Here is a 26438-nt window from a genome sequence, read left to right as displayed (position 1 = left end):
AAGATGCCAACACAGCCAAATAGATAAATATTTTTTTAAATAGTGTATGCTTGGGCAACTCTCCCCAATTAAAAAACCAACAACAGTTTCTTTCCTTGTTAGGAATATACTTGATAATAAAGCATAAACAATTACAAACACTTTTTTTTTCTTTTTTGATAAGAATTTTGTGAAATAAGACAGAGAACAGACTTGTGGTTGCTGGGGGGACAGTGGGGAGGGAATGGATGGGGAATTTGAGGTTAGCAGATGCAAACGGATATTTTATATAGAATGGATAAACAACAAGGTCCTGTTGTACAGCACAGGAAATTGTATATTCAATATCCTGCGATAAGCCATAATGGAAAAGAACATGAGAAAGAACATATATATGTATATAACTGAGTCACTTGCCTGTACAGCAGAAATTAACACATTTTAAATCAACTATCCTTCAATAAAATAAATTTGAAAGAAGAGCTTGGTGAGATAAATGTATCAGAATTTTGTGCTCATATGACAAAAATTTATAGCAGTTCTACAACCAGCATTTTTGCGTGTGAAGTGATACGCTTTAAGCATCCGAACTATCAATCATAAAGTGTAAATAAGAAAAGAAAATGAATTATCTTTTCATTGTGAAAATTTTGATTAAATGATCAAGAGTATATACTAAATAGAAAAAGTTGTCATAGAAGTTTATTGGGCAATTAATTTATAAACACATCATGCTAATTTATATGGAATTCATGGCATTTTGCTAGCTTTCTATAATATCACATTCAGTTCTTGTTTGATTCTTAAAATCTTTTGGTCATACCCAGCAGCATGTGGGATCTTAGGCCTCTGATTAGAGATCGAACCCACACCCCCTGCTTTGGAAGCAATCTCTTAACCACTGGGCCATTTGGGAAGTCCCACATCACACTCATTTCTGACATAACATTAGTTAGTCCTTCTGAAATGTTTTCCCATCCTGCTCCCCTCTCCTCTACCTTCACCTGACTGTCTCCTCATCACTGAGATCTCCACTGATTGATATCTTCAAAGAGAGACCTTCCTCGTCCATCCTGGCCAGAATAGCTCTCCAGTCAATATCTTATCACTTGGCCCTTGTACCTGATCACTGACATTTTCTTATTTATTTTTGTGTTTATTTTCTGTCTTTTCCCTACTGGACCTAGGTTTCCTAAAAGAGAATCTGTCTGTTTGGTTTATCATTGCATTCCAGCTCCAGCAAAGTGCATATATGGTAGGCCCTTGATAAATATTGATGAATAAATTAATGACTAAAGGCTCAGGACAGGAGAAGAGAAATAAATGCAGTGAGCCCCACATCATTAGATCATCTGACTTGTAAATTAGTGCCCTTGACCTCAGCTTGTAGTCCAGCATAAAAATGCTTTCCCCTGGCTATTTCAGAGCACCCTGGGGAGTATCCAGGCTTCTGGAAGTCCAAATCTGAGATAGAGAGAGGAGAAGGAGGAGAAAGGGTGGGGGCGGTGAGGAGAAGAGAGAAGAGAAACAGAAGGGGAGGGGGAGAAGGAGGAGAGAGAGAAAGAGGGAGGGTGGGCTAGCACCCTGGGGGTCTCTCCTGCCTTTTGTGGTGCACCTTAGCTCCAGCTTTAACCTGGAGGGTTGACACTGGGCAGCTCCACCCTCTTGGGTGGAGATTTTCACTCTACAGCCACAGTAGAAGTTTGGACAGAAGGCAAAGAACAAGCCCATCAGTATACATCCTACAAAACATACGTATATATTAATAGCAAGGAGAGCTACTTCCTACAAGACAATGATCTCTGTCCTACACACTTCCCATACTTGTTCTGAGGATCAAATAAAGGAGAATAAGCTGGAATGTGACACGCATTCGTGAGTCACTATACTACACTGTTAGCTGAGCGATTGCTCCTGGCAAAATGCCATTTGTGTTACTCATACCGTAGTACTAAAGATTTACGTCAGTGATTCCATGGTATCCTCTCACTCCTAGATGACTTCACTATCCTCATTCAACACCCCAAGTCACAGTTCTGTGATGGATCTCCTCCAAAGCCTCTCACTTCCACTACATGTGGTCAGGCTCTTAATCTCGTCATCAAGTCTAAATCATTTTATTTTGAAAGCCTTAAGCCTCAAGACCTAAGAATATCTGATGTCCTACTTACAGTAACCTAAACTTCTAGCTCTATACACACTTACTGCCTTGTACCTACTTTTCAACCCCACCAAGACGTCCTCAAGTACCTCCTCCCCATCTCTTAGCCCCCTAATTAATGCAATAGCCATTTTTCTTCTTTCTGTTCTCAGTGGAGGAGTGGCTCTCTATCCTCTCCCAGGGAATCTCTCCATCTGAACTCTGGACTCCAGCCCCACCCCCACACCCTGTTTCATCAATTATTTACCCTCTCCTCTAGGTCTTTCAACTTATCCTTTCTTGGCTTTTTTCCCTCAGCACATAGACATGATCATATCTCTTCTAACAACTACCAAAAACAGATCTTAGGTTACATGATCTGATAGTCTCCATATCTAGAATTCTCTTTCTCCTCCTTTTTTCAGGGTCAAATCTTTCTCCCTGCTAATCACTCCACACCCCTCCATAACCTGAGATCTGTCCTCAGCATTCTCCGGAGACTGCTCCAGACCTGGCCCCAGTGACCTAACAGGCTAGGGTCACATTTCACCTCTTATCTAACTTGGCATCAACTCTAGAAGGCTGCTCCCCCTTCTAGTTCTGTGCTTCCTTGATACCACTCAGGGGTGTTCCCCTGCCCCCTCTAACTGCTCCTTCTAAGTCTCCTAACAGGTTTATTTCCCTTTTTCACTCTCCACCCCCTCCCCTTCCCACTGCTGGCATATCTCTTTCTAAGCAATTTTATCATCACCTGTGGCTTAAATGACTGCTTGTATACACTAACGGCATACATTCTTGGAGCCTCCAATCTATATGGCCAACTGTCTTTTAGACATTCCTGTTTTTAAGGCCTGTAGCCATTTCAAACTTAGTGTGACCCAAGCTGAACTGATCATCTTTCTTGTTTCCAAAACTGACTTTTTGTTCTACATTTACTGTTTGTGTATATGGTTAACACATCCATCTAGCGAGTTGGCCAGGTACGTGAAAGGAGCCAGGTTGTTCCTTACCTCCGACTCCTCTGGCTCCGGATCCTATTGACATGGCCCATCTCTCCAATCCATCCATTCATCTCTTTCTCTAACACTGTTGAATGTAGACCTTTTGGCCCCCTTTTATGGATTATGTCAGTCATTTCCAGACTGTTCTTCCTGCTGGCCTCCATCTCCCTCCTCCAGCCTAAAGATTTGACATTGCTTTTTTTCCCCTTTGTCATTGTTATTCAGTTATGTCTCTTTTCCTTCAGTGTCTTTTTCAAACTAAAAAGGAGTATACTCTTATTGTAAAATAGCCAATCGCGTATAAGGCTGTAAAGAAAAAGTTAAAGTTACCCTGATCCAGACCTCAAATCTTACTCCCAAATACACTTGCATTTCTTCTACTTCGACTTTTTTCTTTTTTTTCTAAAGTTTTTATAGGTCTTTCTTTTTGTGGCACACTGTCCAGTATGTGGGATCTTAGTTCCCCAAGCAGGGATCCAATCCACGTCCCCTGCAGTGGATTCTTAACCACTGGACCACCAAGGAAGTCCCTCTTCTACTTTAAGAGGCACTTTTTTCCCCCTCATATTTTAATATCTCTGAAATCAAACTGTATCATACAGTCAGTGTTGTCTGAGATTTGATTAAATACATTATTGCTCTGCAATGTGCTATTTTTACTTATTAATATGGGTCACGATTCCAAACCAGCACTTATCTCCAGGATGCTCTTTCTAAACATCAAATCTGGTTGGGTCACTACCCTCCCCCAAATTCTTCAAAGCTCCCCCTCCTTAGCCCACCTCCACTTCCTAGGCCCCTCACCATCTGACTCTCTCCTACTTTTGCAAGTTTTGTTTCCAGCACATCTTCACACATCCTCTTCCTCAAAGTCAAGGATATGTATTTGCAGTTAGTTCCCCAAATAGACTCTGTTGAGCCAGATCTTGGTGCTGTTGTACCTTTGTTTCCTCTGCCTCTTCCTCACCTCTTCTACTCCAAGTTGCCTCTTACTGGAAAACTGTCCCCGATCCTCTGCAAGCTAAGGCTGAGTTCTTCCTTTACGCACTGTCTCTCAGTTTCTCCAGCATCAGATGCATGTCTTTAAGTTACTTAACACACAGGTTTAAGCCTCTTTTACTTATTGCTTCCAATAAATCATTAGCTCTCAAGTACGTGTTCTTCTTTATACTCATTTCCAGCAGTGCCAGGGCAACATAAAGTGTTAGTTGATCGATTGTGTCCAATCTGTGCGACCCCATGGACTGACCATGCCAGGCTCCTCTGTCTAGGGGATTCTCCAGGCAAGAATACTGGAGTGGGTTGCCATGCCCTTCTCCAGGGGATCTTCCTGACCCAGAGATCAAATTTGGGTCTTCTGCTTTGCAGGCAGATTCTTTACAGTTTGAGCCACCAGAGAAGCCCTCTGAGCTACTAGGAAAGCCCAACATAGTGCCCCATAAATATTTCTGGAAATAATGAACTGTATATGAGGGAAGCATAAAAATGTTCCCTGAGATATGGTGAAGAGCATTCTTATAGACCATCACCTTAACCTGGGACAAGAGAGAAAAAGGAGGAGAGAAGGGGGACTTCCCTGGTGGTCCAGTGGCTAGGACTCCATGCTCCCAATGCAGAGGGCCTGAGTTCCATCCCTGGTAAGGGGACTAGAGCCCACATGTCTCAACTAAGAGTTTGCATGCCATGACTAGGACCTGGCACAGCCAAATAAATAAGTAGACAAAGAAGAAAAGAGCAAGGAGAGAAAGTCTGGACGTTAAACCACCTGGGCACCCAGAAAGCTAAATAATGGGGGGTTTTCTTCCTTTTTCCCCATTTTCTACTCCTCCAGACCTAGTTGCACCCTCAACCAAAGATAATCTGATTTCAACAACCATGACTTTGATGACCCCTTCCTTTCTTTCTAGTCTAAGTGCTTCAAGTTCAAATCTCTATGTCATCACCCTCTCTTGCCACAAGTACCCTATCCAGTTTTGAAAAGTACTAAAGGGGGATTCTTTCCACTTGCCACCCTTCAGTGCCCATCTGAGTTCTCCGTTTGTCTTCCCTCCTGTCCCAGGTGTGGATACACCTGGCAGGTCCATCAAGACTCCATTAGGGAAAAAAAAAAAAATGAAAAGAAACTAAAGTGCAATACAAAACCTTTATTTTAATAACTATTCTAAAGGCTTGAATATCTGGGCTTCCCTGATAGCTCAATTGGTAAAGAATCCGCCTGCCATGCAGGAGACCCCAGTTCGATTCCTGGATCGGCAAGATCCGCTGGAGAGGGATAGGCTACCCACTCCAGTATTCTGGCCTGGATAATCCCCATGGACAGAGGAGCCTGGCAGGCTGCAGTCCATGTGGTTGCAAAAAGTAGCTTTCACTTTCAAAAGCTTGATGTTAATGTGGAGACCTCAGTGGGAAACACCCCCTCTTAACCCTGTTTTGGGTTCAGGTTCAAGAAAATGACAAAAATAGACAAAAATGTTTCCCAGTTCTTCTTTCTGACCTAAATAATTTAAAGCCAAGGGTTCCAATTCATTCATGGAAAAGTACCAGGGTATGTTGGAGACTTAAACCAAGCTCAGCTAATGTGACCTATGTGTCAGTCAGTAAAACTGGCCCACAGTAACACAAGTTGACAATTGTGAGGCCGAGATACTTTCAATACCTTCCCTTAGCAAAAAGGACAGGGGCTTATGAAACAATTAAAAATAGGAGAGCAAAAGAAGAAAAAGTGGAAAGATGAAGGGAGTACAAGAAGGAAGACTGGCACTGATGTGGAGGAGAAAATAGGAAATATGGCCAGCAGAGGATATAAAAAATAAGCATATTTGCTGTTACAGTTGGGGTGAGGATAAACAGTCACAACAGAAGGAAATAAGAAGGCAGCTAAAGAAAAGAATGGGAGAGGGCAGGGAATCAGATAGGTAAGTAGATAAAACAAGAAAAGTATTTGGGCCTGTGTATAGCTGAGCGCCAAAGAATTGATGCTTTTGAACTGTGGTGTTGGAGGAGACTCTTGAGAGTCCCTTGGACTGCAAGGAGATCCAACCAGTCCATTCTAAAGGAGATCAGCCCTGGGATTTCTTTGGAAGGACTGATGCTAAAGCTAAAACTCCAATACTTTGGCCACATCATGCGAAGAGTTGACTCATTGAAAAAGACTCTTGAGGCTGGGAGGGATTGGGGACAGGGGGAGAAGGGGACGACAGAGGATGAGATGGCTGGATGGCATCACCAACTCGATGCACATGGGTTTGGGTGAACTCTGGGAGTTGGTGATGGACAGGGAGGCCTGGCATGCTGCAATTCATGGGGTCGCAAAGAGTCAGACACGACTGAGTGACTGAACTGAACTGAAAGACTAATAAAGAAACAGAACAGGACCAGAAGGATTATTTCAGGATGAACATGTGGACAGGTAAAATGTAGAAGAAGCAACGGTTAGGAAACGTGCTGTAATTCTACTGTCTTGAAGAGGCCAAGATTTTCATACTAGAGTTTGTCAAGATCTAGTCTACAAATGGGACTTCCCTGGTGGCTCACTGGTAAAGAATCTGCCAATGCAGGAAATGCAGGTTCTATCTCTGGGTCAGGAAGATCCCTTGAAGGAAAAAATGGCAACCCACTCCAGTATTCTTGCCTGGAGAATCCCCATGGACAGAGGAGCCTTGTGTCCATGGGTCGCAAAGAGTTGGACACGATTTAACAACCACAAAGTCCATGCATGGGTCGCAAAGAGTTGGACACGATTTAACAACCACAAAGGCACACAGGCAGTCTACCAGTCCCTGGAAGTAGGAAGTTTACAGCCCCTCAGTGGAGAATGAGAGTCAAGCTGAATGCTGGGGACAACCTGGTGGAATCCAGCTAGCCTGTACTGCTCTCACATTCTGAATGCCTGGAGGAAATGTGACATTTGGAGGGAACCAACTTCACCACTTGAGCCAACACAAAAGAGACTGTACAAATCTCTTCTGTTCATAAATTTTGGAGTAAATAAGAGCAAGGGCACCAGATAACTTAACTGTCCATTTCAGCTACTAGGGAATTCACACATCAAATTTGATTTTTTTTCAGCAGCTTAGCGTGAGACTGCTAGGAAGGAAAAAGGCCTTCCTGTAACCGACCTGTAACCTTCAGAGTGATTTCTCTTTTCAGTGCAGATTTTGGGCGTATTCGGACCCCTAGGAGCAAGCGTCCGGAGGAGTCGCCCCAGGGGTTATCCCGAGATCTAGATGGGCTTGCTTTGGAAGCGAAATTTGTCCCCCACCCCACCCCCCCGCACCTCGATGCTGCCTCCGGGTATCTGAAATTATTAGCCTACAGCGTTAAAGTAAGGTGTGTTTGGAGAGATCGCAAGACGCTGGTTGATTTGCACATTTTCCCCCACCCAGCGACTTCAGCCCGGACTTACTCTAAGAAAGGAGCGGGCGAGAACACCTCTTCTATTGTTTTCATTTCCTACGTGGCCGAAACCTAGAGGAGCGGCGGGTCGCCTACCTGCCTTCCCGCCCCGGGCCGGGAGCGGCTGCGCGACCGGCCGCGCGGTTCGTGGCCGCCGCCGGGTCGCCGGCCACCTCACCTATGGCGCTTTCTTCCCGGTTCGGACCCGCCTGACTCATCTGGGATGGGTGGCAGGGGTGGGGGAGACCTCACAGGGCGGAGGGACAGGAGGAGGCGGGCCAGGCCCTTCCCCCAGAGCCGGGGAGGAGGCGTTGCCAGGGCGCAGGTGAAGCCGGCTCCGGCCGATCCCGGGAACTTTCGCCGCGGGGAGTCGCGGCGCGCGGCGCGCAGGGCCGGCCCAGGGAGCCGCTCTCTCCCACCTGGGCGGCGCGCGGGGCCTGTGGCCGCGGGGAGCCCGCCACCCTCTCGGCACGTTCTGGGTCTGCCCGCAGGCCGCGGCTGATGGAGGCGGGTGGCGCCACTCTGGGCGCAGGTGACACACTCCAGGCCGGGGTTTCCGCTGGCGCGGGAGAGCGCCGGGAGGGCGAGACGCAGACACCTCGGGGTCGGGGGACGACGGGGCCGCGATGGCCCGGGAGCTGAGCCAGGAGGCCCTCCTGGACTTTCTCTGCCAGGCCGGGGGCCGGGTGACGAACGCCGCCTTGCTGAGCCACTTCAAGAGCTTCCTCCGCGACCCCGACGCGACCCCCAGCCAGCAGCAGCGCCGCCGCGAGCTTTTCAAGGGTTACGTCAACTCGGTCGCCGCAGTGCGCCAGGACCCCGACGGCACCAAGTACGTGGTGCTCAAGAGGAGGTACCGGGACCTTGTAGGGGAGGAGGAGGGGCTGCGGCGACCCCGCGACCCGCCCGCGGGCGCCGCCCCTGCAGGGGAAGCTGCGCCCGGCTCCCCGCTCCCCGCTCGCCGGGGGGAACACCCGCCGCAACCGCAGCCGGGGAGGCGGATCCGCCGTGAGGAGGCGCCAGCAGGTGCCGCAGCCCCGGTCGCAGACGCAGGTTGCAATGGACTCCCCGCGGGCGGCGCCCGGGAGGCGGCGCGGGGAGGCGGCAGGCCGAGGGGCCGCTCCGGACACCGGGCGCCGGTGCCCGCGGCCGCTGTGGCGGCGGCTGCTCAGGACCGAGCCAGGTGCGCGGCGGCAGAGACGCAGGGCCGCTGCTGCTGGGAATGCCTCCAGAACGGCCTGGGGGGGCTCCCGGACCCCGCCACCGCCAGCGCCAGCGCCGCGGAGAAGCTGGCCCAGGACGACCGCGGGGCTCCCAGGCCGCAGTGGGAAGGTGTTCCCGCGGAGCCCCCGCCAGGGCCTGCCACGCCCCGCTCGCCTCCTGCCACCGTCGAGGCTGCTGCACCACCCGCTGTCTTGTCCAGTCCCAGTCCCGCAGGAGATCCTCCCGCGCCGGTGACCCCGGGCTCCGTGCATTACTCCACTCTGCAGCAGCAGCAGCAGCGCACTCGCGAGTGGGTAGCCAGACACCCCCAGGTACCCGAGACCCGGGACCACGGCCCAGTCCGAGCCTGGTCGGTGCTGCCAGACGACTTCCCTCGGCTGCCCTCGGAGCAGGGCTCCTGGGTCCAGGAATCTGAGTCAGCGCCCGCGGAACCCCCTCCTCCTTCTCAGTCTCTCGTCTTTCCCACTGTTTCGGAAGTCTGGCCCGGGGATTCTCAGCTGGCAGTCTTTCGCAGCATTCGTTGTCAGCTGTCCCTCCAGGATTTGGAGGACTTCGTGGAACAGGAGAGCCATGGCAGTGAGGAGAGCAGCAGCGGCCCCAAAGAGTCCCCTGGAGGTTCCGAAGACGGGCTGCGTCTGGCCCTGGGAGCCCCAGATGGGAGAAGACTCAGGAATCCAGCCGGGGCTCCTCCAAAGGAGGCCAGGCCCACTAGGAGCCCCCAGGGCCTCAGGAATGTAGGGGATGCTCACACCTCTCAGCCGGTCTCCACAGGAGCTGATGGTCCTGCAGGCGACCCCCAACCTTTATCCTGGCCAGCTCCCAAACTAAGGAGATCCCTAAGGAGGAACTCCAGGGCTGGGAGAGCCAAATTGTCCTCCTCTGATGAAGAGTGCCTTCAGGAGGATTTGCTGAAAAGGAGCCGGCGCCCACCCCGGTCCAGGAAACCCTCCAGAGTGGGAGCCATGTCCAGCCCAAGGGTGGATGCTGCATTGACACTAGCACATGCAGACATTAAAGCTGCTGCTGCCGCTGAGCGGAATCATCCACACAGCTGGCAGGTCCCTGGAGGGGACAGGCTCGCGGCCTTGGTCCCCCACAGATCTTCGGAGCACAAGTCATCCCTTGTCCCCCTCGATGCCAGGGAGCATGAATGGATCGTGAAGCTGGCCAGTGGCTCTTGGATTCGGGTGTTGAGTTTGTTCTGGGAAGACCCCCAGCTGGCTTTGCACAAAGACTTCTTGACCGGGTACACTGCCTTGCACTGGATAGCCAAGCATGGTGCCCTCAGGGCCCTTCAGGACTTGGCCTCAAGTGCACAGAAAGCAGGGGTTGCTCTTGATGTCAATGTGAAGTCCAGCTGCGGGTACACCCCACTGCACCTTGCGGCCATTCACGGCCACCAGGGGATCATCAAATTGCTTGTGCAAAGGCTGGCATCTCGTGTAAACATCCGGGACAGCAGTGGGAAGAAGCCTTGGCAGTATCTGACCAGCAATACCTCTGGGGAAATATGGCAGCTACTGGAAGCCCCACGGGGCAAGCCCATTTTCCCCACCTATTCGTTGGTTCGTAGCTCTTCCCCCACCAGGAAGGTCAAGAGCCAGGAAGTATCTCGACATGTCACCCGAAAGACTTCCTTAGCTGCACTCCTCAAAAGTCAGCACACCAAATGGAAGCTGGCCAACCAGTATGAGAAATGCCCCAATCTGAGGGAAAGAGAAGAGGACAGTGCCTGAGGGGAGCCCCTCTCTCCAACATGGCCTCCACACCCCCATCCTTGAGCTATTCAGTGAGAGAATCCAGGGAGAGTGGAAAAATTGCTGAGGAGTTGGTTGAGAGGTCAAGTGAGATGGCCTGCCTGTTTACCTCCCTTTATTCTGTGTCAGCACATCCTGGGCCTTCAAGGTCATCCAAGCTTTCTAACGGTGAATGTAGACAAGAGTCAGGTGCCTAAACCTGGTGTTCTTCCCCTTCCTTTGCCACCTGGGCACAGGTGGCCATGCCATTCTCCCAAGCAGCCACCCCAGGCCTTGGCTAGAGAGGGAACAGATGTCTAACAAGAAGAGAGGCAATTCAAGGAACTGACAAGCCTCAAACAAAATCCTCTCGCTGGCTAGGAGCTCTCTGGCTTCCATTCATTTGGAGAATATATCTTGGCTGAGAGGAAAAGTACCAGGTTTGAAATCAGATGGTTCCTCTTCTTTCCTCTCTCTCTCTTTTTTTTTTTTTTTGCATTCAAATCGGTGCAATAAAATTATTACTGGAGAGTACAAGTTGCACTAAGAGATTCATCTACCCTATCCTCAGGTTTTCCTTTTAATGCGATCTTTGGTGGCCAGTGCAAGAAAAGATTAATGCCTCTTTTCAGAGAAGCAGTTGGGTAAGATCCAGTTGTGACTGACATTCAGGCCCTGCTTTTAAAAAAAAATCAAAACTAAGGGGAACTTTCCAAATGTAAAAACTGTATGGCTCATTTGCATAGTGACTGAAACCATCTTTTATGGAAACTCCTGTGACAAATGGCAGAATTAGCATTAGTAGTTTTTAGTAGGTCTGAATGGCCAATATTCATACTCATGAAAAGAGAAATGATTTTGTTCTGGGGATGCAATAAGGGTTGTGAGGTGAATGCATCCCCACCAGGAATTCTCTAAGCTGCTAAATATAATTTTATTTGCACTAAACTCGTTGCCAATTAAGATTAAATATTAGCCTTGAGTTAGTGCTGTGTCTGACAGGAAGTGCTCTTTTATTTGTTTGTGATGAGACTGTTCTCTGTGGATCCATGGAATAAAAATGACTAGTTAATAAACTGCAGCAGGACATCAAGATTTCAGAATGTCAGTTCAAAGAGAGTTGCAAGGTTAAGTGTCCAATTCGAAATAGTTAATTTTTTATGGAGATATTTTTATGTGCTGTGGCAATGATGTTGTATTTTTAACGTATTTTTGTGTTTCTTCTGGCTCCCCCCCCCCATTAAAATATCAACAGATATTTGTAGTTTATTGTTCTTCAATAATGCTGATTACTGTTAACTTTCTTCTTTACAAAATTGTGTCTCAGTGAATGTCAAATATTTTTGTTTCTTTGTAGTTTTACTTTATAATTTTGCTGAAATAAATATCTTTCTGTTCTATTAAAAAACAAAAAACAGGCAGAATAAATGAATCTAAGTATTACTTTTCTCCAAAAAGGCCTATACTCAGGATGAAACTTTAGCAAATCAAATCAAGAAAGCTACAGGCACAGATGGCAGGTGTATGGTTAGGAGAAATGAAATTTTTAAAGATAAAAGATAAACACTTATGTGAATACTCTAGTAAACCCGGTGATCTCCAAGGGTGGAAAAAAATCACAAAAATGTCAACTTCTTTTAAAAATCAAGGAAATGTTTTTACTTTACCATGTTGTTATCACAGTGTCAATTTATTCAACAAGTATGTTTTCATTAGTGCTGTGGAATTTATAAAGGTGAGTGGGAAACGACTTCTCCCCTCTTGAACTTAAAAAATCTAACAAGAGTTTTTGCTGGTTGATTTATACCATACCTTTCTCCCAAAGTATCTTTTGAAGTTGCATTATATTAGGTATAAGCTTTTGAAATGAGACAAAGGAAAAAACAAAAAGATGCTACCAGGAATGAGGACAAAACCACTGCAATGCAAGAAGAAAGTTTTTTTCAAAGTGTCGTAAGTACAAAATTAAGTGCTCCAAAGGGTTTCTGAGGAGAGACTCCTTTGGGCTAGGAAAATTAGGGCGGGCTGCTGGAAGGCCAGGCATCTTTAGGTGAATGATCTTGGCTTTCCACAGAAACCAGCTGTGTTGGTTCTACCGCATTCTTGACTGGCTGCCACTGTGATTTCATAGCACAGCATTGACTGATTGCTCAATGGTTAGAACACAGTCCCAGGTTCATTCTTAGGAGGATCCATCAGGTCCCTCTGTCCACACACCACACCTCTCACTCTGATCAACTTTCTGACGTGGTTAACATGTATTTGGGGAGAGGGTGGGGCAGAAGAGGGTTTTGAGAGCAGAGGAAAGCACAGACCTAATGGAGTCACTCTTTTGCTCATGTCATAAAGCACAGACTAGGAGGACTGCCCGGGCAATCTCCTCCCGGCCTCTCTCTTCCACGCACCCCACACTGACGCCTCACCAAACTACCGGAGTGCGAATGCTCTTACCCTCAAAGTTTCTGTCCTGGTGCCGAATTCTTTCAGCTTAGAATCCCTTTTGCTTCTTTCCTGGAGATAATGTGTGTTTCATAGGACAGCTCAGAGGTCGATGCCTCCGTGAAGACAAAGCTTGGGGATGTATTTGGAGGACACGTAGCTGCTCATGACTGTGCGGGGTATGTGGCATCTGCGGTGTGGCAGCCTGCAGTGGTGTGGAATAAGGTGAGGATGGAAAGGGAATGTAAGGTCAAGTTGAAAAAGATCTTTTATGATGTGTGTGTGTGTGCTTAGTCGCTCAGTCGTGTCCCAGTCTGTGACCCTTTGGACTGCAGCCCACCAGACTCCTCTCTGTCTATGGAATTTTTCAGGCATGAATACTGGAGTGGGTTTCTATTTCCTCCTCCAAGGGATCTTCCCAACCCAGGGATTGAACCCAGGTCTCCTGCACTGCAGGCAGATTCTTTATTCACTGAGCCATCAGGCTTCCCTGATTTTACATGTCAAGACAAATAGTCATAAAAGAGACTTCCCTCATAGTTCAGTGGCTGAGACTCTGTGTTCCCAATGCAGGAGGCCCAGGTTAGATCCCTGGTTGGGAACTAGACTCCAATGCCACAACTGAGACCTGGAGCAGCCAAAGAAGTAAATAATTCTTAAAAAAAAAAAAAAAAAAAAAAAAGCCTATTAAAGATAAAAAGAAAAATAGGCATTTTCCAGAAAGCCAAGGATTGTCCAATCTCCTCCAGAAAACCTTAGTGTAATCCAAGTATGGAAACTTTCCTAATGTCTTAATTTGAAAGCAAATAAGTAGAGACAAATTGAAGTACTGTATAGGATGTACTCAATTTTGAAGTTTCCCTTTCAGATTTTCCTTGCCTTTGATGTTAATGCTGCTTTGCTGGCAAATAGGGGGAGGCAATAAAATAATTTAAGAAATAAAAATTTATTATTAGAGGCAAACATTAGAAACTGGTGATAATCTTAGCTCAACCACTTGCTTTTTTGTAGATAAAATTGTAAAGTGGTGAGTTTTAATCTTATATGTAATATCTACTATACTGTTATTTTCTGCTAGCAAAACTGCTTTTGGTTCAACATTTCAGGATGTTCCACACAGCATGCCTTGACTTCCAGAGGATTTGATTTCCTTAATGCATTTTTTAAATCAAGTAAGGCATTTTTTAAAGTAACAACTTTTACCTATATTTAATAGTTCACATACCATACAATTCGCCTATTTAAAGTATACAGTTAAGTGGTTTCGAGTATGTTCACAGAGTTGTGCAACCATTACCACGATAAATTCCTGTATATGTTTGAGAACTACTGACCCAGGGAATGAGGAGCCACTGACAGTTTAATGAAGACACATATAGACTAGGGTAAAAAAAAAAAAGATTCCTCTTGCTGCAGCCAGGGAGACAAACTAGAAGCAAAGATCAGTTAGGCTATTGTCATGTCTTAGTTTCATACTGGAAATAGGATTGTTGACTCCATCAGCTGGATGAGGTGAATAAGTTTGAATGTCTAAGATGAGGAAAGAAAATTTTAGTTGGAGGGGCTGCCTTACTTGATTAAAATCAGAAAAAATTAGGTAAGCCCCAGAAGGATCTCTCCATTTCCTCTCATCTCAATGCCCTAGTTCAGTGACTAGACCTCTTCATTACTGTGATGATGGTCGAGGTTCAAGTTGGCACTGACCTAAGAGTATAAATTCAATCTCTGTATAGGCTGTTATACCACAGCAGTATTAGTGTGTGTGCTTGTGTTCGCTGACATCAAACAAATAATTTAAAATGTGTGACGAAAGGGTAGATTGTGTAGTATTTAGGGTCGTGGCAATGAGCTAGGGTGCCTGGGTTCCTGTTCTGGCTTGGTCAACCTTTAACTTCTTGGTTTTCTCATTTTTAAGATTTTTATTATTATTATTATTATTTGAAGATCAAGTGAATGAACACAAAGTCTTTAGAAAATATCTGGTACATAGTAAATCCTCAATAAATGTTAGCTATTATTATTTTAAACACCATTCAAAATATACAGTTCACTTAAAATTTCCATCCATGCTAAAGATAAAGAATTCTCTAGTTGATTAAAAAGGTGCTACAAGAATAAGATTTGCTGATAAAACCAAACACTTTTCCTTGTTTTGGATATAAAAAGAACTTTTATGTCTCATTTCAAATGAAAAAGATCTTTCAACTGTCTCTCATGTGTAACAATCATGAGCTATTATGGTATGTCATTAAACAAAATTAGGTTTTAATTGAAGTCATGTAAACGTATTAGCACCCGTCGAATTAGCAGCTCTGGTTTAGTCTGGAATAGAAACCCAGGCAGAGGTCTGAAGGGGTAAGGCTTATGGGGAGTCAAGTGTGTGTCTATGTAAAGCTACCATCACTCGGGAAATTTGAAATATCTAAATTCAACCATGCAGTAAACTTTACCAAAATTCCACTAACCTGGTCAAGATGAAGTCTCACTGATTTGAATTAAAAATTACTGACATGTTGAAATATTCTTCCTCTTTACTCTAGCACTTCTTGATTCCTAGCTCCCAAGTTGGCCTCCTCTTTTCTACTTTTAAGACTTTTTTTTTAAGGCATTACTGCATGTAAGTTATGCCTCAAACAAGAAAATGATAGGACAAATAAGGAGAAAGATATTTTTGAAGTTACATGTTGGCGTCAAAGCCAGAATTCTGTTTTTAGAGTGTCTAATTCTTCCATGTGTTCTATTTCTCCTTTTGAGAAGAATGAAGTGACAATGAAAATTGCTCAGTCGGGTCTGACTCTTTGCAACACTCTAGAGTCCATGAAATTTCATAGAGTCCATGAAATTCTCCAGGCCAGAATACTGCAGTGGGTAGCCTATCACTTCTCCAGCAGATCTTCCCAACCCAGGAATCGAACTGGGATCTCCTGCATTGCAGGTGGATTCTTTACCAACTGAGCTACCAGGGAAGAGTGAATATTCCCAAATCTGCTGCTGCTGCTGCTGCTAAGTCGCTTCAGTCGTGTCCGACTCTGTTCGACCCCATAGACAGCAGCCCACTAGGCTCCCCCGTCCCTGGGATTCTCCAGGCAAGAACACTGGAGTGGGTTGCCATTTCCTTCTCCAATGCATAAAAGTGAAAACTGAAAGTGAAGTCGCTCAGTTGTGTCCAACTCTTCGTGACCCCATGGACTGCGTGCAGCCTACCAGGCTCCTCTGTTCATGGGATTTTTCAGGCAAGAGTACTGGAGTGGGGTGCCATCGCCTTCTCCGTTCCCAAATCTAGCAGCTATTAATAGGTATTTTAATGCCATCACTCTTTCGGAAACCATAATTGTTACTCTTATAGAACTTTATTTATTTAAATAAAACCAATTCAGTTTACATTCTTATACCATAAGATTTATTGCTTTTATTTGAGATGTATCCAAGATTCTTAATAAAGGAAGGCATCTGCCTGAAGCAGCTGACCAAGTGACCATGAAAACTCCTAATCCTGGGACCAATCTGTGACTCTTTGAGAAAAGGACACAGACAGAAGTTGTATTAGGTGCCACCTCACCGTAACTCTATGTCCCTTATGTGAGTGTCACCTTACACGTTCTGTGGTCTCTTGGGTCCAGGTGTTTTCCTGCTAAAAGCTTCTTTAAGACCACCTGGAAAAGCAGAGTGAAAGAACAGGTGGACTAGTATTACCTGGCAATCTCGGATCGTGGGCACAGGACTGTTCTTATTCTACCAGAGTTAATGTTTTCTCTTTATTGTGGTAAGCATCTGACTCAAATTCCACTTTGGAGATGTTTCCTCAGGTTCAAATTCCTTATGTCTTTATTTTCTATGAGTTAAGAAGAGAAAATCCTTATCCTTTATAAATTTAAAGCCACAGCATCCAGATACTGGCTTATGATGGAAATTGGATTTGCAGTAATGAACTGTTGGTGTTCCTTAAAAAACAAAACAACACAAAACTACAATAGGAAGTTTACATAGACATTGTTATATTTTGTGATGTGGCAAGGTACCACAATACTCCCATTATCTGGTAGCTATGGGAAATGGATTGCTTTGAATAATAAATTATTCTATTTCATAAGAATTTCTCACATGTACTTCACATAATTAATAGTTTAAGAAAATTGAACTATAATTAAATACACTCAGCACTAAAACTGAACACAAAGTAATTTATGGTTTCAAAAAGCCATACAAGATCCATAATGCTTTGTGATTATTACTATAAATGTCAATTATCTTTGCATTTAAATACACAGAACTAAAGTCAGTTGATGAAAGGTTGGGTTTGATAAATTTTACATCTATTTTCATATTTTTAAAGAATTTTAAAATCATATAAATGATACACGTTTATTTAAAAAAAAAATCAGATAACACAGATAAAAAAAGAGAAAAAGAAAACCAAAACTTACCGAATTTTACTACCTTAGGGTAATCACTGATGATATTTTGGTATGTATCTTTCCAGAATTTATAATAAAAATGAAGCTATACTGTGCATAGAAATTACCAGCCTATTTTATTGCTTAATATATTATTATTTTTCCATTTGAATTGGGTATTATATACTGAGTGCAAAGTCAAAGTTTAGATCTTTAAACGGCTGAAAGTCGGGCAGTTCTGAATTCATCTGTAGACCAGATTTTGCTTCAATGTCATTTCCTTTCCCATATAGGACTAGATCCTAAAGGTATTAAGTTTTAAATCATTTTAAAAATCATTCTTTGCATTCATTTGACTTGAAGCGATGATTTTATTTTGTTTTTCAGCAGATTTTTTTTTTTCTTTTTGCCCAGTGTTCTGGGTGCATGACTTTTTAGGCAGGAGGTCCCTCCTCCAGGAGACTGGTTGCCTGCTCCTGTTCATGGCAGGAAAACAAGAAGGTACTCCTGTTACTGCCCATCTCAAACCTGTGATTGTTCTGTTTGCTTGTGGGGTAGTGGAGACGTGAGTCAGGTGTGAGCCAGATATGACTAAAGAACATTTATCAATACTGTGCTTGATTGTTACTTAAAGTGGGCTGGATCTACCAGTATCACTGGTCTGGTTTTTTTTTTTTTTTTTTTTTGATAGCTAGGGAGAATATTTTAGAATGACTTTATCATTCAACATAAGAATGGGGAAGGGAATATAGTTATACCAAAGGCTTTTTTTTTTTTTTTCTGATTGTATGCATCTTTTACTTAAAGAATTTCCTGAAGATGAAATTTCCTCCTAGTTTTTTATTTTATATTAATAATAATAAAAAAATTCATAGTTGCAAAAGATATACTCTAAGGAGTAATAAGTTCTAATCATTTTCAATCCCATCAATTACTTTTACTTTTAATTTACTTTTAACTAATGCTAACTAGCATGCATATTTTATTTTATCTTCCACTATTCTCATTAACAGCATACTCCATATATTGAAGCAATTTTACTAGCTTTTTACTAGCAATTTTTACATTTTTTAATGGCCAGGAGGTATATCACTATGTTAATATATAATAGTTTGCTTAGCTATTTCCCTACTTTTTGACATGCGGATCATTTCTCACTATAATAGTACTGATATATCTTTTTGAAAATAATTGTGAGGTCCTTTCATTTCTTGGCTATTTTCCCAGGTGCAATTTAATAGCTTACATTTACATTTACTACTTTGAACTTCAAAGGGATTGAGTCAAATTAAAGTGACATGAGCAAGGAAGTAAAAACTAAGGAAATCTGAGTAAACTATAGACTGCAAATAATGAATCAATGTTGGTTCATTAATTGTAATAAATGTACTATACCTATGTAATATGGAAAACTATGTTAGGGGATATTTTAATTCTATGTGCTATCTGCTGAATTTTCCTGTAAATCTAAAGCTGTTCTTAAAAAACTTCTTAGTCAAAAAAAAAAAGAAAAAGTATAGAGCAAAGATGGTAAAACCTTAACAGAATAGGAGTAAAGGGTAAATAGTTCTTTATACAGTTCGTGCAGCTTTTCTCTAAGTTTAATTTATTTCAAGCCAGAAATTTAAAAATATAACTGATTATCCCTTTTTTGGAACCACATCTATCCTAGATGCTCACCAACAGTTACTCTTGCAATGTAATAAGGGGGGTTGTTATTATTAAATAAAATTGGTTCCCACCAATGGGAATCTCAAATGGCCTGTTACTAGGCGGAATCTGGGTTCTCCACAACTGGGAAGGGGACAGGTCTGACCAAGGATAGCCAGAGGCTGAATGTCTCCTGGCCAGGTAAATAAAGATGCAAGTGCCATCCAACAGGTATATCCCAGAAGCCATTTGAGTTTTTAAAATGTATCTTGAGCCTCTGTCCCCTCTGGTATCAGTTTTCAAAGGACCCCGAATTCCCTGTAGTCTATTGCCCACCACCTCCTCTCTAACGACTCCCCCACCCACCAACTTCATAGAGGTACTGTCTGGGGCTGGGAAGAGGTGGACCTGCATGCATGGACCAATACTTTAGCTTGTGGTTAAAAAAAAAAGTATCAAGAACAGCAAAAAGATGAGACTTTCCCTGGTGGTCCAGTGGCTAAGACTCCATGCTCTCAATGCAGCGGGCTTGGGTTCCATCCTTGTCAAGGAACTAGATCCCACATGCTGCAACTAAAGATCCCACATACCTCAAATAAAAGTTTTAAAAAGATCCCACAATTAAGACCCAGTGCAGCCAAAAAAAAAGCAACAAAGAGCAGTTAACAGATTTAATAGTTAACTGCAGTAAACAGATTTTGTTGAAGCCTTTTTTTTTTTTTTCCCCCTTATAAGCTCTTCTTTGTGGGTCTAACACTTGACCAATCATTGCACTTGAATTACATGTCTGCTGGAGAAGTAGAACAGGGCTGGCTACAAATGCAGTGAAATTCCCTTTAGAATTAGGTGAGCGCTTCCAGCACAGATTTCCTTTTCCTTTCATCACCGACTCCAAGCAGTCAGACATGTACTTGGCAAGGGTTGGGATTGTGATCACATGGAATATTTGGATGTCCCTCTTTCTCACCTCCAGGGCATCTCTGGGAGAGAGGAGTCCCTGCCAGACAGCCAGAGTCTCACTGCACTGTCCAAGTTTTAAGATGATAAAATTACACTGAAGTGTGGATGAGATGTTATCATTGTTTATCTAAAGTCTAAGTCTAAACAAATGACTGAGTAGCAAAATTTCTCAGAATTAGGAAAGAGGGTTTAAAGTCGTTCTTTAGCTTGTTTTTTTTCCTTTTTTTTTAATGTTAAATTTATCAAAGGAGTCAGTTTAGAAAAGATAAGTGACTGTTCACCTATTGTATTCTTGTCACAACATGACAAGACACAAGGCATTTGTCTGAATTGAAAACATAGGCATTTTCTCTATTTTTTCCTCAGTTCAGTTCAGTCGCTCAGTCATGTCCGACTCTTCGCAACCCCCTAGACTGCAGCACGCCAGGCCTCCCTGTCCATCACCAACTCCTGGAGGCCACTCAAACTCATGTTCATTGAGTCAGTGATGCCGTGCAACCATCTCATCCTCTGTTGTCCCCTTCTCCTCCTGCCTTCAATCTTTCCCAGCATCAGGACCTTTTCCAGTGAGTCGGTTCTTCACATCAGGTGGCCAAAGTTGTGGAGTTTCAGCTTCAGCATCAGTCCTTCCATTGAATATTCAGGACTGATTTCCTTTAGGATTGACTGGTTGGATCTCCTTGCAGTCCAAGGGACAGCAAACTAAGGTGAAGTGCTCTGTAAAACTTCCAATTTGGGCATGTCCCTGCTGGTCCAGTGATTAAAACTTCGTGCTTCCAATGCAGGGGATGAGGGTTATATCGTTGATTAACCTTGATCAACTAAGATTCCACATGCTGCAGGGCAACTAAGTCTGCCTGCTGCAACTACTGAGACCATGCACTCCCTCTGGAACCCCTTGTGCCACAGTTAGAGAGAAGGCCCCTTGGCCACAATGAAGTGTCCTGCATGACGTAACAAAGATCCAGAATGCCCAGTGCTGAACAAAGACCCAATTCAGTCAAAAATAAAAAAATTCATTAATTATAAAAAAAATAACCTTCCTATTTGGGGTCATTGATGTCCCCAAATTACAGTTTGGTGAATTTTGCAGAATTCATCTTTCATAGCAGAGCTCATTACAGCTGGCCACTTCTGAACTAGAAGTAGGTCAAGACCTTGGAAGATGATGGAAAGCAGGTTTTCTCACATGTGGTCTATGGCTCATCTGCATCCTTACTTTGCTTGTTAGATAAAAATGATGGATGCCTGAACTCCACCCCAGATTTAACAAAGGCAAATCTTTGGGGCCTGGTCTGGGAAATCTCTCTCAATCCAAAGGCTCTGGTGATTACTATGCTCACTGAAGTTTGAAGAAGAACTTTGCTTTACATTCCTCAGGCACTGTATAATAATTAGAAGTGTGGAGAATTATAGTGGCAAAGAACCTGCCTGCTAATGCAGGAGACACAAGAGACTCGGGTTCGATCCCTGGGCTGGGAAGATATCTTGGAGGAGGACATGGCAACCCACACCAGTATTCTTGCCTGGAGAATCCCATGGACAGAGGAGCCTGGCAGGCTACAGTCTATAGGGTATATTCTAGATACTAGTTTCTTATCAGATATATAAGTTCCAAATATTTTTTCCCATTCTGTTGTTATCATTCAATTCTTAATAATATCATTTGAAACAAAAATGTTCTAAGTTTAGATATAAAGTGCAGTTAATTTTTTCTTTGGTTGCTAAACTTTTAATATTGTATTTAAGAAACCATTGCTAGGAATTCTCTGGCAGTCCAGTGATTAGGACTCCACACTTCCATTTCTGGGGACCCGGGTTCAATCCCTTGTCAGTGAATTAAGCTTCCACAAGCCGCAAGGCATGGCCAGGGAAAAAAAGAAGCCATTGCTCATGAAGGTTTACTCCTATGTTTTCTTCTAAGAGTTTTGTAGTTTAGATCTTACATTTAGGTCTTTGACTGATATTGAGTTAACTTTTGTATATGACGTGATGGTGAATTTTGTGTCAACTCGACTGGGCTAAGGGATGCCTAGATGGCTGGTACAACCTATCTGGGTGGATATGTCAGGGTTTATCCAGAAGAGATTAGCATTTCAATCGATATACTAAGGAAAGAAGATCTCCCTCACCAAAGCAGATGAGCATCTTTCAATCCACTGAGGCCCTGGATAGAACAGCAAAAAAAGGGAAGGGCAAATTTACTCTTCTGTTCAAGCAGGCACGTCCATATTTTCATGCCCTTGGACATTAGCACTCCTAGTTCTTGGACCTTTGAAATCAGATTGGATTTATACTATCAGCCCCTGCAGCTCTCAGACCTTTGGATTCTTACAACATTAGCTTTCCTGGTTCTTAGTCCTTTAGGTTTGGACTAGAACTGCAGCCCTGGCTTCCCTAGGCCTCCAGCTATCCTCCAGCTTGGCCGCCATAATCTTGTGAGCCAATCCTTCATAATGAATCTCTTTCTCCAACATCTACATATATCCTATTGGTTCTTTTTCTCTGGAGAATCCTGACTAATGTAAATAGGGTTCCAATTTCATTCTTTTGCACATGAATATTCAGTTGTCCCAGTACCGTTTGTGTAAAAGACTATTCTTTTTTCCAGTGAGTTGTCTTGGCACCCTTGTGGAAATCAGCTGACCAGAAATGTAATAATTGATTTCTAGATTCAAGATGCAGTTGCATTGATCTATACATCTATCTTTACACTAATACTTCACTGAATAGATTACTAGAGCTTTACAATAACTTTCAAAATTAGAAAATGTGATTCTAACTTTGTTCTTTTGCAAGAATGTTTTGTCTATTCTGGGTCCCTGGAATTTCCATATAAATTTTAGGAAGTTTGTAAATTTCTGCAAAGAGAAAAAAAAGGCACATGGGATAGGGAGGACTTCCCTGGTGGTCCAGTGGTTAAGAATCCACCTGCCGGTGCAGGAGACAAGGGTTCAATCCATGCTCTGGGAAGATCCTACAATCAACAAGGCAACTAAGCCTCTGCACCACAACTACTGAGCCAGTGCTCCAGAGTCCATGAGCTACAACTACTGAAGCCCGTGCTCCAGAGTCCATGAGCTGCAACTACTGAGCCAGTGCTCCAGAGTCCATGAGCTACAACTACTGAGCCAGTGCTCCAGAGTCCATGAGCTACAACTACTGAGCCAGTGCTCCAGAGTCCATGAGCTACAACTACTGAGCCAGTGCTCCAGAGTCCATGAGCTACAACTACTGAAGCCCGTGCTCCTTACAGCCTAGTGCTCCACAACAAAGAGAAGCCGCCCTAATGAGAAGCCCAAGCCCCGAAACTGGAGAGTAGCTCCCACTTGCTGTGCCTAGAGAAAGCCCACACGCAGCAATAAAGACTCTTCAAAGCCAAAAATAAAATAAAAGCAAATAAATAAAACCTTAAAAAAAAAAAAGCATGTGGGATTTCAATAGGCATTATCTATTTATCAACGGAGAGTATTGCCATCTTAACAATATTAAAACTTCCAATCTATGAACATAAGATGTCTTTCAATTTACTTAGGTCTTTGCTGAAGCATGAGCCCAACCCTATCATTTGAATCCTTCTAGGTTTCTAGAAATATGTTGGACCTTTTCAAAGCTTCCCGTGGATATCTTATTGCCTAGCTTTTCCTTCTAATTTTTTGGTCAATTTCTTGTTTGTCTCAACTGTTATCACTACCTTGGGCAGCTGTGATGTTAAATAACTGCTGTCGATTGTTTTTGACAAGTGTTCCTGTGGAAAAAGCTGTTCTGAGTCAGATCAAATAAAGACAAGTCCTTAGAACAGAGTTTTCCAGGGAACTGCCTGACATGTCAAATAATGACAATTCCTTGAGAAAGGTTTTCTAGGGAGTTGCAGCCCCCTTCTTCCCCTTCCAGTGGCTGCCAAGATGCTGGTTTTCACTGTGAATGTGGTGCCATTTGTTTTCAAGTCTATTGTGGAGCTGGGGAAAAGGGGAAGGAATGAGGCAAGGTAAAATTCCACAAAGTTCAGTGTTGTACTGACATTCAGCCATTTGTTAAGAATAAATCCTCCCCTGTGGTCAGTTTCCAGAGTTCTGTGACAGTTGTCTTTGACAGTTGTTGCCAGTGTTCACGCTCTTTTTATGGAAGAGCAAGTTTTCATAGGTGCTTCCCCCCACCGTCCCCACTATTGTCACTGCCTCTCCAGTTCTAACTTGCCATTTATTTTTGAGGAAATCACTTAATTTCTCTGAACCTCTATTTCTCCATTTGGGAAAAGATGAAGATAATAATTCCCCAGAATATCATAAAGATCAAATTACACACACACACACATCAGTCCACTGGGGAAGCTACAGAAAACCACAAACACATGAGTGTAATTGCTGTGTCCCTTGTTGGCGAGGATTCAAGTTCTCTACATTCTATCCCATGTCAATCCCACTTCTTTAACCTTTCCTGGTGTGTGAGTTCGTCTCACTATTTTTGATTGTTCAATCAATGTACCACTTTACATAGTATTGGTTATTGAGAATTGTCTCTCTCACCCCAGTGTCTAGACTATGAGGAGTCAGGAAAGCTCCTTTATCTCCCTTTGCAGCAGAATGAGCAGTGTGTGTGTGCATGTGCAGTAAGTAGCCTGCCTGGCTCCTCTGGCCATAGGATTTCCCAGGCAAGAATATTGGATTGGGTTGCCATTTCCTTCTCCAAGGGATCTTCCTGACCCAAGGATTGAACCTGCATCTCTTGTGTCTCATGCATTGGCAGGCAGATTCTTTACCACTAGTGCCACCTGAGAAGAACGAAGAACAAGTCAAAAATTGCTGAAGCAAACAGAAGTAAAGTGATTTGTCTAAGGAACCCACCCACTCCAGTATTCCTGCCTGGAGAATTCCATGGACAGAGGAGCCTGATAGGTTACAGTCCATAGGGTTGAAAAGAGCTGGACAAGACTGAAAGGACTTAGTGTGCACACAGCTAACAGTTTGTAGACTCAGTACTGATTACCTGGCCTGAATGACTTGCTATTTCCATTATGTCGTTTGGTATCCCCAAAGGTTAGGGAGTGGGAACAACAGAGTTCTTTTGATACAATTTATTCTCCATCATATGTGTTATTTTTAGAGACAGTGGGGAAAGATGGGTAATCTGACCCAAAGCCATTAAGATAGAAGTAACATTTTATTTACAGCTGATGGACTTTTAGTTTCAGCTTAGTAAATATAAGTAAGAAACTGATTTGACTTCTTTAAATTCTTGATTACTGGGACTTCCCTGGTGGTCCAATTGTTAAGACTCCATACTTCCAATGAAGGTGATGTGGGTTCCATCCCTGATCAGAAACTAAGATCCCACATACCACATGGCACAGCTAAAACAAACAATTCTTAACTACTTAGTTTATTGTCAGTTGCAGATGAGGTTTACAAAGGGGACTAAGAAGTTCTCCTGGAAGTCTATAGCTACTAAGTTGCTATGGATCACTATTACTTTCTTCCTTTCAATCCATAAAGTGTGCATCATTGCCCAAATAGTACAGATAATTATTGCACAGTTACTTTTTGACCTAGTGTGACACTGTTTGGCCTTAATTCACTGGTCCCAATGTTCATCACTGGTGCTTTTTATGCCACAATTTTTTCTTTATTAAGTTTACTTTATTCCTCAGTTTGCTGAGTGTGCCTTAGAGTAGTTTTTACAGAAATGATATAAAGGTGGTAGATCTTCTTGGCCCAGGAATAACTGGGAATGCATTTCTGTTGGCTTCTGGTATGAACACCTCAGCTGGACACTGAGGCTTGGATCACAGGCCCTTCCCTTTCAAGGTGTGGATAAAGGTATAGACATTCTGTTTACTAGTATAGAGCTGCAACATTTCAGAAGTGCTAGAGGAAAAATCTTTGTAGATTACAAGAGGGCCAGTGCAGAAAGCCTTGGGCCCTGGTTTAAGACTTTTAAATGCTTCTGACGGTATTTATTGATGTCTTTAAAAGTCTATTAAGCAGTAGTGACTCAGACTGAAGGATGTGGACAGAAGTTGGAACAGTGTTCGATTTCCATGGCAACAGGAGTAAAACATCCCCAAATAAACTGCCCTCCCTTTGTTGTAGTTGCAGGTTCAAAGGTTCTCAAATACAAAGATCTGAGGTCTAGTCTCCTCCCAACAATGGAAAGGTAGGGAGGCTGAGGCCTCGTCAGACCCAGTGGAAGACAGAGCCCAGAGTTCATTAACTCTTGCAGTGGGTCCTCCAAGCAAGGCCAATAAATGCCAGGATAACAATCCATGTTCATTTCTATGACATAAGCAATGCATACGGCTTAGCATACCACACTAATAATAATAATAAATAATAGCTGCCTGGAGAATCCCAGGGACGGGGGAGCCTGGTGGGGTCGCACAGAGTCGGACACGACTGAAGTGACTTAGCAGCAGCAGCAGCATGTTCTAAATATTTACACATCTTAATTCATTTAATTCTCATGACAACTTTAGGAGGCTATCAATCACTTTTATATCATTCCCATTTTATGGATGAAGACA

General features: G+C 43.6%; 2 protein-coding genes across 2 annotated transcripts in view; one reads left to right on the top strand and one right to left on the bottom strand.

Annotated features, from left to right (window-relative positions):
• The window catches only part of SEPTIN11 (septin 11), a 145528-nt gene extending 137891 nt beyond the window's left edge, over positions 1-7637 (bottom strand). Inside the window, exon 1 of the mRNA XM_070791635.1 lies at positions 7526-7637. The gene's annotated coding sequence lies outside the window, so the exon portion shown is untranslated. The remainder of the gene's footprint in view (positions 1-7525) is intronic.
• Positions 7611-12225, top strand: SOWAHB (sosondowah ankyrin repeat domain family member B). Its single transcript, XM_019962968.2, has one exon. The coding sequence runs from the start codon at positions 8142-8144 to the stop codon at positions 10473-10475; it is 2334 nt and encodes a 777-aa protein (XP_019818527.2). The 5' UTR covers positions 7611-8141; the 3' UTR covers positions 10476-12225.
• Positions 12226-26438: the final 14213 nt, after the last annotated feature.

This window comes from Bos indicus, chromosome 6 (assembly GCF_029378745.1).
Source record: "Bos indicus isolate NIAB-ARS_2022 breed Sahiwal x Tharparkar chromosome 6, NIAB-ARS_B.indTharparkar_mat_pri_1.0, whole genome shotgun sequence".
NCBI lineage: Eukaryota > Metazoa > Chordata > Mammalia > Artiodactyla > Bovidae > Bos > Bos indicus.
Note: the sequence above shows the minus strand (reverse complement) of the source record. Positions and strands in the feature narration are given on the sequence as shown.

Excerpts from the sequence above, each read along its gene's own strand:
- SOWAHB (XM_019962968.2), top strand. The coding sequence starts at position 8,142 with ATGGCCCGGGAGCTGAGCCAGGAGGCCCTCCTGGACTTTCTCTGCCAG.